The sequence below is a fragment of the Chrysemys picta genome, chromosome 2 (genome assembly GCF_011386835.1).
Source record: "Chrysemys picta bellii isolate R12L10 chromosome 2, ASM1138683v2, whole genome shotgun sequence".
Lineage (NCBI taxonomy): Eukaryota > Metazoa > Chordata > Testudines > Emydidae > Chrysemys > Chrysemys picta.
In genome coordinates, this window is record NC_088792.1 from 190,708,907 (window position 1) to 190,727,132 (window position 18,226).

At 38.8% G+C, this 18,226-nt stretch overlaps 2 protein-coding genes across 25 annotated transcripts in view; one reads left to right on the forward strand and one right to left on the reverse strand.

Moving 5' to 3' along the window:
- MBP (myelin basic protein) overlaps positions 1 to 18,226 on the forward strand; it is a 190,367-nt gene that overhangs the window by 140,771 nt on the left and 31,370 nt on the right. For all 9 annotated transcript variants that reach the window (XM_042860443.2, XM_005281451.5, XM_042860446.2 and 6 more), the window contains one exon: positions 12,956 to 13,386. In XM_042860443.2, coding sequence (XP_042716377.1) covers positions 12,956 to 13,386 — 431 coding nt within the window. The remainder of the gene's footprint in view (positions 1 to 12,955; positions 13,387 to 18,226) is intronic.
- The window catches only part of ZNF236 (zinc finger protein 236), a 251,431-nt gene continuing 237,890 nt past the window's right edge, over positions 4,686 to 18,226 (reverse strand). For 14 of the 16 annotated variants that reach the window (XM_065585139.1, XM_065585137.1, XM_065585143.1 and 11 more), the window contains one exon: positions 4,686 to 15,441. The gene's annotated coding sequence lies outside the window, so the exon portion shown is untranslated. The remainder of the gene's footprint in view (positions 15,442 to 18,226) is intronic. The other 2 variants (XM_065585136.1, XM_065585133.1) reach the window with 1 other exon arrangement.

The window sequence follows — 18,226 nt, forward strand, 5'->3', positions numbered from 1 at the left end:
CTTTTTTTTTTCTTATTTATGCTGTTTCCTGCTCTTCAACTGAGTGGTGGTGGTGGTGGTGGTGTGTCTGTGCATGTGCACGTTCTACTTTTATAGGTTTCAGAGTGGTAGCCGTGTTAGTCTGTATCAGCAAAAAGAATGAGGAGTTACATGTGGCACCTTAGAGACTTACAAATTTATTTGAGCATAAATAAATTTGAGCATACTTATTAAGCATATGCTCAAATAAATTTGTAAGTCTCTAAGGTGCCACAAGTACTCCTCGTTCTTTCTACTTTTATAGTAACTATAAAGTAATTTTTCACTTACTCTGCAGTATGCCAATCTGTGCTCCCTAGAAGAGTGCCCTTATCTGCCATAGTGGAGGTATATGTATAGTCACTTCATAATTATTTTGAATATCCATGATATTACATGATGATAATACAAATCTCTCTGCTCTGCTTGGCTACTACCCTCTGAACTTCCCCTGTTTGGAGGGCAGCAGCCAAACAGTGTAGGGTGAGAGGATAATAACCACATTTCACAAACAGTAATTTGAAGGTACTACCTGTAAATTGCTAGGTCTTTGGAGTTTATTGCTGGATATGGTTATTCTGACAGAGATTGAAAGGGCTCTTACATTTTTCATCTAATTAACCATTCTGAATGAAAATCATAGTAGCTGATGTTTGGTGAAATTTCTTATATTTGATAGGATTTGTCAAGTAAGAGTGGAAAAGGCTATTGATGCTGATAAACCAAGTCAAGAATACTGATTCATTTTAATCCCATCACTATTATTTAAACTGTGATAGTTTCCAAATGATCCAATCAGGAAGAGACTGTGCAACACTATACTAGGTTCTGTATAGTATGAGGTGGTCCCTGCCCCAGGGAATATACAATGTGTCTGTATGCCAGTGTTATGGAAACTGACCTTCCTGTACAATCTGCTTAAGGTACAGCCCTCAAATATGAAATCTTGTCAGTGTGCATGGTCATGTTATGTTCAGTTTGCTGATTACGAATATCAGAAAGACACAAGGAAAGAATAAAACTGTAGAATCTTTTCCTTTAAAAAAAAAAATCAATTTCCCTGTTTCTGCTCAGCTGCACATATCCAAGAAACACTACTTTTTATTTTTAGTCAATAATTAAATTTTTTAGTTCATAAATTTTAGCTGGCTTTTACGATTTAAAATGGAAAAACAAATGAAGCCTTGCTAATTACATGGTGTGTAGTAGCAATAATTCCTTCAGCATCACCCTGTATAGTTTTCAACTTATTTTTATAAGAGTGTTAATGTTCTATGAGAAATTAATCTAATCACTGCCATCCTCAGACCATTACTGGAATGAGTTTATTATGATGACAGTACTTTATTACACTTACATACAGTTATGTGCTGAAATATTTTGAATGGCACACTTCATTTCTAGCTGAGAATCAGTGTAGCAAAAAAAATAAATTCACATTTACAATATCACATGCTGACTTGTCAACAGTTTTTTTAGACTTGAGCTAAATACTTTGTCACTTGACACTCTCCAAATAATCTAATATAGTTGTTGTTGTTAAATAGATGAATACAAGTTAGACTAGAGGTTGATATGTAGCCATTACCCAACGTGCTTGTAGCATGGGATCCTTCAGAAGAAAGATATGACCTAGAAGAGTAGATCTCAAGTGGCATTCGTTTGTTGAATACTCAAATATACTTTAGATGTGGAATAAAATTTTATTTTTTTCCTTTGCTATGAGTACTTCAATGTCTTCTTGAATCCAAAAGGAAACAATTTAAACTCTCAAAGTATCAAAAAAGGGTGAGAGTTTATTATGCAGGAGATATACTCGTATGATAGCTTTTCAGCATAGTGCTGGAGCAAAATCTACTGTGACTTCAGAAATGTTCATACTGAACAGAGTGGTCGATGCTATTTGTGCAAATAATCCATAGAATTAAACAAGTCAAATTCCCTCAGATGGTTGGCCACTTTTAAATAATGAAAATCTTCTTTATTGCCCAAAAATTTTGGAGGGGGGGGGGGAAAGAAAAGTAGGAGGGGCTTTACACAGAATCTTCCAAAGCATCTAGTATTCTTTAAAAAGCAAGCAAGGTAAGTAGCATGTTTGCTGTATGTCATTAGTCAATCAGTCCAACTATTACTGTCTTGTCTTATCCTACCTATCAGACAAACCTTATATTTCCAGCAGTGATGCACCCTGGATCCGAGGGTAGAAGGGTCTAACCCTACTCCCAGCATGCCCCCTGGGTCAGGGACTCTTGAGGGGCAATTCACAGACCCAAGTTAGGTGCCCATGCTCTCTGTACAATGGAAGGGGAGAATTAGGCCTTTTAAAAAGGGATTCATGGAAGGCAGCACACTTAAATTAGCCAGTAAGAAATGCCAAGAATAAGGGTCTGGCCTAAGACATGACCCTCAAAGGGAGTTAGTTGCCAAACTCTGGTCCCTAGGGAGGCACCACTGTGGATTCACAGGCATGAAACTTCTCTCTGGAGTGGCAGAGCAGGGTTTTTGATCTGAATGTTTGACTTGGGTGCCTAAGTCCCCCATGTGAATCCCACCTACTGAGTCACCACTAGAGATGTATTGTACTGATATGAAAGAAACCGCTTGCCACTATCTGTCCACCATGCCGATCAATAATAGCTGTTCTGTGAGTGTGTGTGTCAGGTTTTATTTTATGAAACCCAGGAAAAAACTGTTAAAAGGAAACACTATTGCAGAAATGATTCATGTGGTCAAGGAATGTTTTTCCACCATAGAAAAGGTGCAGTTGCAAAGTTTTGACCAGGACTTTTTCTTCAGTTTTGAAAATTTCATCCATTTTCTCAGGTTTTTCATGCAGAAAGTGAGATTTAGCCAAGGAAGAGGGCAGGCATTGTCAGTCAGTTTAAAGCAGTGGTTCTTAGCCCAGGGGCTGCTTGTGGCCCAATCAGCACACAGCTATGGCCCATGTGACATCTTCAGGGCCATACAGGTAGTATATTGTGTAGATGCAGCCTACATAGCACACAGAGAGCTGCATAATTGGCCCACAACAGTAAATAGGTTGAGAACCACGGGTTAGAGGGATAGTACGCTTTTTCATATGTCAAAAAGAAGAAAGTTTCAAGTGCTGCAATCACCTCCTGAAATCAATGGGCTCTTCATTGATTGTCTCCTAGGGAAGCAGATTGCTAATCATGTAAAGAGAGAACCTTTCAACATCCCAGCACGATAGCTTTTACTGAAGTTCAGCTATTATTTGTTTGCTTATACTTAAATTGGCAGAGTTTAATAAAGAATAGCTATCTAATCTATCATTAGTTTTTATGGAAGTGAGACTTTTAAGTCCTCATTGTTGCATTTAAGATTTGGGGGTGGGCTTTCTGCCTGTATATATCATACAAGTGGACACACATTGTGCAGTATATTACACATCTACTTTGGTATGAAGACAAGATATGTTCATACACATGCTTTGAAAGTTCTGTATGACTCAGTGTCTTTTCTGATCCTCTAAAGTTCATATTTTTTTTTTTCTCTTGATGTCTTAAGACTGTTCTAAGTTAGAAAGGCCCCGAATGGATTGGTACAGCTCTGACAGATTCCTCTCTTCTCAAATTCTATCATCATGTCTAGCTCTGGGGGAGTATAGACAAATCTAACAACTCAAAGCAAAGGTTCTTTAAAAGCACCCGTGAACTTCATTTACTTTCCACCTTAAACAATTTTTTATTCCTGGCCTCAGTCCTTTAGAGTTCCTGATTTGAAAAATCCACCTTGTTTCTTATCTTTACCCCCTTTACCTCCAACAGCTTCAGAGTGTGGGCAGCTCCTGCTTTTTCAATGTGGGGGTGAATGGGAAAAGAGTGTTCCTCTGTAATTTTTTCTAAGAGACAAGCAAAATCCAGAAGGTCCCACTGGACACTGCTGCCTCTAGAGTAAGCTATGAACTTGTTAGGCACTGAGATGCCACAGAGAGCACTTCTATGTTTATTGGCATTTTACATTACCACATTGTTTTTTGGGTAGGGTTACCATACGTCCGGTTTTTCAGTAATCAAACCCCCGTCCGGGGGAATTTCCAAAATGCCGAACATGTCTGGGAAAAATACTCCCTGGCTTACCTTAGAGCGGGCGCCGGGGCCTGCTGTGCTCCCTGACTCCGTAAGCACCGAGCTGCCCGAGCGCTACCGGCTTCAGGCGACCCCCATGCCTCTGGACCCTGCGCCACCCTCATAACCTTCCACAAGTACATTAAGTAAAGTCACTAGTATTTGTCTGTCTTACATGGTTTGTTCTTTCTCATCCTCTCCCTTGAGGAGAATTGTGTGTGCAGTGTAGTGTTTGAATAGGGTTTTTTTTATCACTATTTTTTGTTTAAATGTACATTGTCCTTCCTTGTCAGTGCACACATGAGCACGAGGAGTGTGCCTGGAGCAGAAGGTGATGAAGTTTCTGATGGTCCTTATAAGGATCCTGTGGGAGTTTGTTTGGCAATCTGAGACTGGCACCTGGGACCTCTGTCTCCTGCCCAGACAAGCTTTACTTTTACTCTTAGGCACAGCAGAATTGAGGTTTTATTTTTTTTATAATATTGATGTTTATTTTAAAGCACTTTTTCAATTTTTATTGACTTAAAGCATGGAAACTTTGGGAGAAGGGAGATAATTATTTAACGACAGACACTGAAATTCAAAAAGTTAAAGCTTTATAAACATTAATACAAATTGTCAACATCATATGTCAAAATATACAAAGTACATATCTTCAAATCAAACTGAAATTTAAAATGAGAAAAATGCTACTTGAACTCAGCCATTATCAATGGAAGTATATATACTTCTGTGTATGTACAATGAAATCAATGTTTACTGACAAAAATCTAATCCTTCCAAGCCTGTTTATTGTAGAAAGAGCAGAGCTGTTGACCCGGATCTTCATACCAAAGTTTTAGGTAATCTTTTAGATGTTCTGGGCCCAGGGCATAGAGCAACTTGAAGATAAGGACTGAAACCTTTAACTTGATTTGTCATTGTACAGGAAGTCATCATAGATAGCAGAGGATATGGCTGATGACTGAATTTTCTTCAAGTGTGCAGTCTTGAAAAATAGATTCAGAACCAACAACTTGCATGTAGCAATAATATTGTATTGGAGCTTACAGAAATTGATTTTTGGGGATAAAATTAGATAAACACAAGCAAAGACAGATATATATAGTACATTGCTAAAAAGTGGTAGAATATCAAGAATGGTATAGGCAAAATTATATTTCTAAAACTGAACATCAGTTTTTCAAAGATTTTTCATCAGTTAGTCCTTGAAGTAAACTGAGTGTTTAAAATTCTAGATGAAAGCAGATATTGAGTTATCCAAGTGTAAAACAAAAAGCACTTGAACCGTTTATTTTGTAGGCTTGGATAGTTCAAAATTGGCTAATTATAATTTTAATCCCAAAATTTCACCTTGAGGTAAGAATGTTTTTCCAAAAGCAATAAGCACCTGACAAAAATGGGCTGATAATGAAAGTACCCTCTTGACCAAGACTCCAGCATTGGCATAATACAAATTCATATGGGTATGATGATGATTTGGCTACTGTGGAGACACATTGGCACTGTCCATGTAATGGCTAAACCCGTTAACTCAGCATTATGTTTATAGAACTTTGACCAACTGTTCTGTGTGTAATTATACTGCATGCAATCCATTCCAAAGCGGAGTGCTTTTAAAAAATGATTTTCAACCATTTGACAAGCCAGTAATTACATGTCAGGTAAATACTTGTTGGCAAATTATCCTCAGACTGTAACTGTGACATCAAGCTTGAGCCTTATTTTTTTGCTTTGCATAGGCATGGTGAGGATGAATCAAGTTTTGCAGCGGGAATGTAATGATGCAAATCTAATTCTTCCCCCTCCCTGAAAATCTTATTCATGATTGAGGTATTTAGACAAAACCACTGTTTCAAAAATGGTCAGTTAATTCTCCTGTGATTCGTATTGCAATAGTAGTGCAAAGTAGAGGCTGGATTGTGCATTGTCCTTCCTTGTCAGTAGGCACAAGGGACCATGCACAATGCAGCTTTTTTGAGTACAGGGACCTCTACCAGTTCAGACCATTCAGAAGAGGAGGATGTGGGACTTTGCCTGCTGTAAAGTAGGTTGTGGTGCACCCTTTCTGGACCGTAGCAGTGGGAGTGCTCCTGCTGTATGGCAAATGCTCGGGCTAGAGTAGGTTGTTCTGTGCCATCTCCAAGAAGAGGGCTCTAGCAAAAAGGCACAAGAGATCCCTTGTTATGCTGAGGGATGACCTATGACTGTCCACAGATAAGAGAAAAATAATCTACAATCATCTTGCTGGATACATCTGTGAAATTGGATAACACTGCTCATCACTTATCTTACAGAAGCTCCAGTGCTGAACAGAAGTGGCTTGCACCAGCTGTGGCCCTTGCTTTCACACCCAGCCTTGAGGGGTGTCATATGCAATTGTTCCCCCTCACCTACCTAATAATCTCACAAGCCTCAGTCATGTCCCCCTTATTAATCAGTACATCTGTATGAAGGGCTGGTGAGCCTAGCGGTATGCAGTGGGCCCCACCTCTGTGTTTTCTATGTCAAATATAATAAACAGCACACTTTTAGTGCTTAGCCAAAGTCAACAGTTAGGTGAAGAACAGCAGGCTAAGAGCTTGAGATGATGCTGGCAGGGAGAAATACTTTGAAGAACTTGCCTTGACATTAGCACTACTGATATGCTTGGGCATAGAGCTAGTTAGAAGAATGCAGAAACTTTTTCAGTTTCAATGCTTTTCATTAGAATTTTGAATTTTTTGGAAGAATTTGACTACTCTAAGCTGGCCAAATAGGAATTTTGAAAAGCCAAAGGTGTTTGATGTGCTGCATTCAGCACTGTTTGCAAGATCAGGCTGCCTCATGCCAGTAGCGTATAGAAAAAGCAGAAATTACTTCCCTGTTTCTCAAGTCGTTTCAGAAATCGGCATAAAAATGTTAGATACTGAGAGAACAAATGTGAAATTTATAATTATGCATCCACCAGCCTGAGCAACATAATTAAACTGACCTAACCCCCAGTGTAGATAGTGCCATCGACCCACTGCTTTTGGGGGAGGGGTTTTCCTGTCAGTGTAGTTTCTTTTGGTAATCATCAGTGGGATCAGAGCTTACTACCTACACTATCTGATCAAGAAACTCCCTGAAAAAGCACAGGAACAGATCTGTACAGACACATGCCTAGAACCCTGACCAGGTGTATTCTATTTGCTACCCAAGATCCATAAACCTGGAAATCCTGAACGCCCCATCCTCTCAAGCATTGGCACTCTAACAGCAGGATTGTCTGGCTATGTGGACTCTCTCCTCAGGCCCCTACGCTATGAACACTCCCAGCTATCTTCGAGACACCACTGGCTTCCTGAGGAAACTACAATCCATCTGTGATCTTCCAGAAAACACCATCCTGGCCACTATGGATGTAGAAGCCCTCTACACCAACATTCCACACAAAGATGGACTACAAGCCATCAGGAACAGTATCCCCGATAATATCACGGCAAACCTAGTGGCTGAACTTTGACTTTGTCCTCACCCACAACTATTTCACATTTGGGGACAATATATACCTTCAAGTCAGCGGCACTGCTATGGGTACCCGCATAGCCCCACAGTATGCCAACACTTTTATGGCTGACTTAGGGGACGAGAGCTAAGGAAGCATTGTTCTAACGCCCCTACTCTACTTGCGCTACATTGATGACATCTTCATCCTCTGGACCCATGGAAAAGAAGCTCTCAAGGAATTCCACCATGATTTTAACAATTTCCATCCCACCATCAACCTCAGCCGAGACCAATCCACACAAGTGGTCCATTTCCTAGACACTACTGTACTAATAAGCGATGGTCACAAACACCACCCTGTACCGGAAACCTACCGACCACTATACTTACCTACATGCCTCCAGCTTCCATCCAGGACACACCACGTGATCCATTGTCTACAGCCAAGCTCTAAGATACAACCGCATTTGCTCCAACCCCCCAGACAGAGACAAACACCTACAAGATCTCTATCAAGCATTCTTAAAATTACAATACCTACCTGCTGAAGTGAAAAAAACAGATTGACAGAGCCAGAGGTGTACCCAGAAGTCACCTACTACAGAACAGGCCCAACAAAGAAAATAACACGCCACTAGCTATCACCTTCAGCCCCCAACTAAAATCTCTCCAGCACGTCCTCAAAGATCTACAACCTATCCTGAAAGATGATCCCTCACTCTCACAGATCTTGGGAGACAGACCAGTCCTTGCTTACAGACAGCCCCCCCAACCTGAAGCAAATACTCACCAGCAACCGCATACCATACAACATAAACACTAACCCAGGAACCTATCCTTGTAACAAAGCCCGATGCCAACTCTGTCCACATATCTATTCAAGTGACACCATCATAGGACCTAACCACATCAGCCACGCCATCAGGGGCACATCCTACCAACGTGATATATGCCATCATATGCCAGCAATGCCCCTCTGCCATATACATTGGCCAAACCGGACAGTCTCTATGCAAAAGAATAAATGGACACAAATCTGACATCAGGAATCATAACATAACATTCAAAAACCAGTGGGATAACACTTCAACCTCTCTAACCACTCAGTGACAGACTTGAAGGTGGCAATTTTGCAACAAAAAAACTTCAAAAACAGACTCCAAAGAGAGACTGCTGAACTTGAATTATTATGCAAATTAGATACAATTAACTTGGGTCTAAACAGAGACTGGGAATGGTTGAGTCATAACATGGGGAAATAGATTCAGTTAGTGTAAAGTATCCTCACACCTTCTATGGGTCATCTCGATTATCACTTCAAAGGGTTTTTTTTCCTCCTGCTGTTGATAGCTCATCTCAATTGATTGGCCTCTTACAGTTGGTATGGCTGCTCCCACCTTTTCATGTTCTCTGGATGTATAAATATCTTCTTTCTGTGTGTTCCATTCTATGCATCCGTTGAAGTGGGCTGTAGCCCATGAAAGCTTATGCTCAAATAAATGTGTTAGTCTCTAAGGTGCCACACGTACTCCTGTTCTTTTTGTGGATACAGACTAACACGGCTGCTACTCTGAAAAGTGTAGGTAGTGTCTACATTGAAGTGCTGCAGTGGTGCACATGCAGTTGTAGCATTTCAGTGCAGACAAGCCCTTAAATCAGCCATACAATAGACTCAGCCATACAATAGGAAAACATTTGGATTCTAAAAATCATTCTCTTCCTTAGGAATGAAATGGAGATGTCAGATCAATGCCTGTTTTGAGTGTAATTAATATTTCATGATCAGTTACCCATGATTAAGGCTAAGATTTTGTCATGGATATTTTTAGTGACAGCATTATAAATGCTGGATGCAAAGCAGGGTCCCGACCTCCAGTTTGAGAACTCCTGCATTAGGCCAACAGAGTTTTCGAAAATATCTCAGCTTAAATTTGTTTGTCTATTCCAAATCTACTTTTTCCTTTTCAATGTTGTTAAACAAGAAACTAAATTGAATGAGCAAGTTCAGCTCTTTAAGGTAAGATGGGGCAGTACTGCTTGTTTGTAGATAGAGGGTACCTGAATGCTGTATTTTTACAAGTCAGGATTGCTCCAGGAATTGCCTCCATTTCTGTACATACTGGAATTCCTACAGCTCTCTCCCCCTTATTTTGGGAGTCGACACAATTGGTGCACACCCTTTCAGGAATGTTCAGAATGCATTTCCTACAGTCGCTGGCCAGCTCCACTGGCCCTTGCTGAGAAGTGCAGGACGATAGTTCCACCTCCTTCCTACTGCTTTTGGGGTGGTTGCCCACCAGGGCGATGCAGAGGGCTCCATACACCCATCTCCCTTGCACAGCCACATTGTCACAGTCTGGCCCAATATTTTCTTTAAAGTAGGTATTGTAGTATTCTTGGGATAAAGTCTATGGAGTGCTCCATGCCATAGTTATAGCCAAAATTAGTATTTTTTTTTTTTTGCTTATAAAGCTCCTTTTTTTCCTATACAATATATCTTAAGTTACTGCAGCAAGGAAAAACTTCTCTCTTTCACTGCTGTAAGTGGCACATACCATTTCCCTCACCTGAAGGAAAAAAAGGAAAATCAGTGTTAGTCAGCTGAATTCATGATAGAATATTTTTCTTTAATTTTTAACTTGTAGCTTTCTTATAATGATCTAATAAACCAATATTGAAATGCAGTTTAGCAGACGTTTTATTAGTAATTGCATAGATCATACCTAGTAAGTAGCTCTATGTCATTAATATATATTATCATATACACAGACTTTGGAAAAGGAATTCATGGCTACTGTTGATTAATATCGCTCAAATATAGACCCTATATTTTCCATTGTACATTTTTGCTGAACATTAAATGGGGGTTTAACACAGTAAAAATGTAAAGGAAAAATTAAATGCATGCTTTCATTGCTAAACTAAAAGCATACAGAAAAGATTTACACTTTATAGCTCACTGCTTATGTGTTGAGAGAAACTACTTTTGTGGCACAAATGCCCTTCTTTGTTTTTTACAAATAACTGTATTCAGTGACACAAAGCACAACTGTTATAAAAGTATTAGTATGCAGATGCTCTGCTGTTTTGTTAATGCATTTAATTAAATACAATATCACTATTGTTTTTCTCCTTAATTGAATTTGTATGATGGTATAGAATCTAAACCAGTGTTAAATAATTAAAATTAGTTGTTTCTGTTGCTCCCAAAACCACTGCATCTTTGCTTCATTCCATCAAGAAAGCTATGGTGATAAACTAACAAAATCTGGTAAAGTTTTGATCCTTCAAGGCACCAATGTGTAAGTACCCTGGGAATATTCAGCATAAAAATAAATTAAATTAAATACATTACAGAAAGCAAAAGAACATAGCTGCAATATTTTAAATAAACAGGTTTCTTTTTTCAGTTCAGAAAGCCTTAATTGATAATTGCCGCTGCTTAAATATAATTTTATCCCTGAAGACAATTCTTAATTGTTTTTAATCGGAGGGAAGAACTGAACTTCCTTTCTAGCTAGTTGATATATTTTCAATTCAGGTAATAGCCAAAATTGCATGCCTTACACATTAGCCTTCTCCAGGAAGTTAAACTGTAGCTCATTTACTAATTTATACTGGTCAGGTTATAATTTGTTGTAGGTCTGTATTTGCAGATTAATTCTGTCATTCAGATAAAATTACTCCAAGCAGATGAATTTTATTGCCCAGCGTTTGCAATATGATCAGTTGTGCCTTGTTCTGAATCCACCCCTATTAAAGTAGTTTTATTAAAAGAAAGATAACCCCAGAATGCTCTTCTTTTCAGCAGTTTAGTGCCATGTAAAAAACTAAAGTGCTGGATTGAATCAGCACAGGGCAAGCACTTAAAAAAAGCACACATCATGGCATAGTCAGATCCAGATCCCTTCTCAGAGCAACAACTACCAAATCAAATTGTGGAATTTCACGAGGTAATCAAGACATCAAAAACACCATATGCCCAGTTATTCCTGATCCTACTGAAGTCAGTGGAAGTTTTGTCAATGACTTGAGTCTATTTCCTCATCCTGATCCCAGATGAATAATCACTTCTAATAATAAGGTTTCTTTGCAATCAATCAGGAGACTCATTTATTTCATGCATTTTTATATAAAAAAAAAAGCCAACTGTGACTGACTGCTGAAGAACTCTCCCGAGTTACTAATTTACTACTCTTTATTGGAAATTAGCTTGATTTTGCAGTACATAGTCTACACCAACTCACATACTTTTTCAATGGAAGTGGGAGCTGCTGAGTGTCCCAGCCTGGGTAGATAGACTTGAGCCAGTGCACTAAAAATAGCAGTGTGGACATGATGGCACTGCTGGAGCTTGGACCCAGGAAGGTCAGCCAGGATGGCTTGGCTCAGGTAACCAGCCCGAGGTGCCATCAGGGCTCTAACTTTAAGCTGAGCAAGTGTGACCCTGCCCATGCTGAAAATCGTATCTCCCAGGTGCAGTGTAGACATTCCCTCTGACTTCCAAATAGCATACTGGAGCCCACTAGAATGTAACCCAACTTAGAAAAGTTGGCATGAGTGTAATGTTTGTCATGTTACTAAACAGGCTGAGCCCTTCACTGAGGGTGTGTGAGAGGAAAAAGGAGGGTAAGATGTTTCTTACAAGCAGACCTGTAAGTCTTATCTCTTGTATTAGTTATACTATGTGGATGACAATATGATTATCTGAAGTGAAAACCTGTTTGCATTCCCCCATCCCCTCTTCAATTTGTGCTTTTTACATTTGGAAGAAACTGGGGAACAAATCAGGGAGAGAGATTTAAAAAAAAAAAAAAAAAAAAAAAGTAGCTCAAAGAATTCTAATAGACCAGTGGGAGCTCCATCCTGTACAACATTGAGCTTAGAGTTAGAAAAATTGTAACATCCTGCAAAGAGGGGTTGAAGTGGAAATACAGCCCAAGCCTTTTTATGGTCATGTACAGTGGTCAATATAAAGAATTCTCACCTCTTACAGCAAGTACAGAGATGGCAACTAGAGACATTGATAATAAAGCAGAGTTATCACCTACGACATAAACATTGAGGTGAATTGATAGGCTATAATTGCAATCATTTACAACACACTTCAGCTATTTTTATTAACCTATTTCCAAACACTTTTAATCATAAACATCCTGACCAGCATTCTAATTTTAAAACCTAAAAGAAGTCATGTAGTCCCAGTGCAAGTTAAATGTGTGAGAGATTAATTCTCTGAAAAGCATTTGGAGAGAGAGAACATATTCTATGGATTTTGCATGAAACAACTAACTCAAGGCAAGTGAAAGAAAGCAGCATTGTTCCAGTGCTCTGTTTTTCATAGGCCTGTATTCATATCTCATTCTTGTTGTTTGTAGGAGAGGCAGATGTGAACCAGAACAATGGGACCTCCACTAAGAGCACAGCGGTGACAGACTCCAAGGGCACAGCAGACTCAAAGAATGCCTGGAAGGAGGCCAACCCAGCTGACACAGTTGGTCGCCCCCACTTGATCCGCCTCTTTTCCCGAGATGCCCCAGGAAGGGAGGACAACACCTTCAAAGATCGGCCCTCAGAGTCAGACGAGCTACAGACCATTCAAGAGGACAGTGCTGCAACTTCAGAGAACTCGGATTTGATGGCTTCACAGAAACGCTCCTCTTTCCGGCACGGATCAAAAATGGCAACTGCAAGCACCATAGACCATGCTAGACATGGATCTCCAAGGCACAGAGACTCGGGTCTACTTGACTCGCTGGGCAGATTCTTTGGAGGTGAAAAACAAGTTCCCAGGAGGGGCTCGGGCAAGGTGAGCTCTGAGGAATAAAACAGCTACAGCAACATAAAATACAAATTAAAAAGGAAAGGGTGGGAGAAAAGAAAGGTGAACTAGGTAACCACCAGAGAGCAAGAGTTGATTTAGCTAGCAGAAAGGTATTACATATGTCTGATACGATGTTTGGCTTCAATAAGAAATACAATAGCATAGCACTAGAAAATGTTATGAGCTTGCGACAGAGCACATTTATCAGTTTCTAGGCAGAACCACTCTTCCAGTGTCTGGAAATCAAGAGTATTTATAAATCAGGGTGTGGCTCTGGAGACATTCCTGAGAGACTTGTGAACATTTTATAAGTGGTGTATTATCTGTATATTGAACAATTTAGGGGGAAGCTTCAGGCTGCTTTTGTTTTTCTTTCGGGACCATTTTATCTCAAATGTTTCTCAAAACTAACAGGCACAGACGCACCAGACAATCTTATGACAATTCTGCACTAGTAGGGGGGATGAACTTGAAAATGGGTCTTTTTTCTTCTCTATGAATGATTCTTTTGTTGGAGTCCGCCACACCAGCCTGTATTGTAAAATCAGCACAGCTTTGTAAGACATGAGAATGTGGTTGCTGTTGGGATAACATGTCAGAAATTCTCCTGAAACATGAACTTGCTATGGTCAAGCTATTTGATCCTGATTGCAAGGGAGGGAGGAATAAATCACAATTGTACCTTCAACCATCTGTGGATTGAATACCAGAACTTCTGTGACCTCTGAGTGTTAACAATTATGAAATTTAGCATAAGAAAACATCCCACTCATGCAGGAAACAGAGGTGCTGAGAGATGTAGAAAGTAGTGTATACTCCTGCCCATTCTAGGATTACTATACAGTTTTATAAGGGTGCTGATATTTCCTTAAAGCTTTGGTTCCTTGACCTGTTGTTTCTGAGCTTAAACTTAAAGTTTGCATAGTCTGTTGCTGTATGAATGTAACAGATCAGTATGTCTTGATTTGCGTTTGATCTGTTTTTTGCTACAGTAAGCTAGAGTGGGTACTTTGCTTTAAGAAAATATCACACTGGGGGGTAGCTGAAGAAGTGAAGTTCATCCCTGTGTGCCATGTAGTACAAAATACTCACTTTAAGGGAAGAGGATTATAAGAAACTGCCCCCAATGAAAATTTGTGATGCTCCCAACAGCAGGTTATTACTAGCAGACATGTTAAATTATCTAATAAACTAAACAGCTGTAATCCCATTTTGTTGTGCAGAACGCTTGAGAAGTTCAGACCATAATAAAACCACTCAAAAATTTGTGATTTGATATCAAACATACTTATAAGCGATATGTTACATGTACAGTAAGAGCTTGCATTAATTTCCATTAGCAATATGGCCTAGTGTGTCAGACACTGGACTGGGAGTCAGGTTCTATTCCTGGACCTACCATTGACTTTCTGGGTGATATTAGGTGAGTCATTTAACATCTCTGTTCCTCCATCTGTAAATGAGGGATTATAATATTTTCCCATCTATGTAAAGGCTCCATTTAAGGGCAAAACATTACAATGTTGTTTGTGCAGTGAGCAGTCATTGTCTCGATGAGGGGGGAATTCTTTTCTTAGAATCCCTTAGCTTTTCCATCATTGCAACAGGCATGAGTCACTCCTGATATTGATGGTGATTTGAAACGGATTCTTGAATGGGGTTGGCTAGCTTCAACTCTTGCTATTAATGTGTAATTACAGCATTGAGTTCTCTACAAACCAGTATATTAATTCTCTTTATAGATCGGGGATCAATGTAAAATAGTATTAGAATCTGCATGCAGAAAAAATAAAGCAGGTATTTTTTGTGTAGCAATAAAAATGCAATCAATTTTCAGTGGTGGTGGTAGTGATCTAAGTTGGGTGCTAATTGTAGATTCCTGTATTTACCAATCATTGTGAATCTATTTAACTTGAGAGGTATGTAGTCATGTACAAGACAATGAAGTACCTTCTCTCTTGTATCTTGGTTGATCTTCAGTGCTCTGTCAGATTAAGGGCAGGAATGATTGGAGTGGAAAATCTCAACAGCAAACAGTGCCTGCAGAGCAAAACAAAGCTTCCTGCATGAGTCCAAACAATTTTTAAGCCATGAATAAAACTGCTTTTTTAAACAAGTGTTTTTAATGTTTTAAAGTGCTGCCTTACAGAGTTAAGCTGTAAGCACATTGGCCAAGATACCAGTTCCTAAGTCAGTGATAATTTTTGAACTAGCAACACTGACTTCTAGTGCCAAAGCATTTTATTGTTGTTCCCAGAAACAATAATGCTGATGAATAAAAACATATTTTAGGAATCCACTCCACTTCCCCGGCCTTTTGTTTCAATTGCTGATTTTAGGCTTCACGAAACACTGTCATACAGTCATCTTAAATAGTTTGGGTGTCAGGAAAGGTTTGTGCTCCATATATTTGTGTATAAATAAGAGGAAATCTAGATGTCTGATACTCTCATTTGTACTTAAAACCAAAAGAAATTAACTGCTGAATTATATAGAATGGTAGAAAAAGAATGAGTGCACCCTGAAAGCATTTAAAAAAAGCCCAAAAGATCTCAGGCCGTTTTTCAGATTTGCTGCATAAGATATTGCAGAAGATGCTTCCTAGAGTGAATTACAGGAGGAAATACAATGTATTTTGTGGGCTGTGTTTATATTGCTTGAATTAATTTTGTAACAAGTGTGCAGCTTTGTGTGTTTAAGAGCTATTCTGCTGCTGCCTTTCTTGTGGTCTCTCTTCAACTACTGCCATCCCATGCACCACTAGGAGCATATATCTGAACTGCCCACACCACTAAATACTGGAATGTAGAGAAAACAGTTGTTCTTTGTGTAGACTGAGGGCTGACATTCTGGCATAACACGTTATAAATTCCTCAGGGAGGCATATTCTTAGACCCATGGGTGAAAAGTACATTAGTTAATAATCTCTATTGTTTAAAAAGAGGTGGGATGGGAACAAAATATCTATTTTGTGGCCTCCAGGGAACAAATTCTCCCTTACTCTGGAATTTTGGATCTGTGTTATGGAAGGTGGGAGTTCTGGGGGAGTAAAATAAAAATAGACCCTCTAGAATGTAAGGAGAGATTGTCTCCTTTCAATGGCAACAGCTCTTTGCCATTTTTTCTTCCTTCTACCAAGATTTTTGATAACTGAACCATATCAATCACACACACAACATGAGTTTTGTATTTTTTTTTAAGTAAAAATAATCCTAATGAAGCCAGTGTTATATAATCATATAGGGCCTGAGTCTGCTATGCTTGTGGCAGAATCATTATCACTACTAGTGGAGTAAGTATGATAGAATCAAGGCCCTACAAAGATACTCAAGATTTTTCCCAATGCAAGACAAAGTTTCTTTGAGGTGTTAGTGGTAGCTATTAGTAGTGTTTCCTTTTTCATCTCTATAGAATTTAACAGGGCAAATTCCAAATTTTTTTAATCCATTTTAAAATGGATGATCAGATCTGTCCAATCCCCATTTAAAATTTGTGCTTACAAATAGTGTTTTTTCAAAAGACTAAATTTGTAAATTACATTATCAGAATTTTTATTTCTCGATTTAATGGCAAAATTATTTTGTTTTCTACCACATCTTGGATTGTTATCCAGTAACTTTTACACCCCAAACTTTAACATTATCTGCTAGCCTGGTAAACTTGAACTAGGTTTGTATGGTATGGTGGAACCTATGAAAAACACCTTAAATAATAACTCAAGGGCCAGACTTGATTGAAATGCCAAAGTCTGTATTAGTAAAGCCATTTGTATCTCCTGTTTGCATTACTGCTCAGTAAGTACACATTTTTACATTCACACTTTCTCATGTGCTATCTGCATAGGGCCTACATTTCTTACATAGCCAAAGGAAGTTACAGGGGTGTAAAGAATACAGCATCAGGACATAGGATTTCCTTTCCCAATGTGTGAAGCAGTATATAGAATATTTATTACATTGAGCTCATTGATAAATTGGGCAAAATGGTGGTTTTAATACTGCAAACAAAGTTTGTTCACCAAGGAATGCCCAGCAGAAATCCTCAAATAATAAATGTACATAGATTTGCTAGAATCATAGCTATTTAATTGGGTTTTTTTAACAAAAACAAATCCTTTTATTCCATATCTCAACGCGTAAACCCCACCCCACTGTCACTTTTGTTCAAGAGTCTAACACAATACAACCAGTGCACAGAGGGTCTGGAAAAATATCAGCTCAGTCTATGCTTGTTCTAATTTAAAGTTGTGTTATAATGAGCAACAGACTTCGAAAGTATAGGAAATGCTCAGATTGTAATTATTTACTGTGACCTCTCTTTTAATTCTTAGTTGTCTTGGGAGGAAAATCCTCTTGTGTTATCCACTGTTTTTGTACGCTGACCTAATGTATAAATGATGGGCTTGTAAAAAAGTATTTGATGTATTCAGTGATACTAGCTTTATGGGGGCTGTAATATAACATGATTTTGTTTTCATCTTTTGCTTTATATGTGCTTCAACATTTATATTCATTTATTAAAATCACAGATCTGGTGTACTAATTCCTTAGTTTGTTTTTAACTGTCTTATTGTATTAACCATGCAGCTAGTCCTTTTTTAATTTTTACTCATTATACACTGTGATACATGTGAAATGATCGCCAACATTGGGGGAGAGAAAAAGACAGATCCACCAACTTAAGCAGCTTAACAGTCAAAACTCATTAATGAGAATGTTAGATTTAACTGAGCTCAAGGAAAAAATCAGTGTGAATTAGGAATGTGTACGTTTTTGGTGAATATCATGGGACTATTGATGTTCAAGAAGTCATATTCCTAATTTAC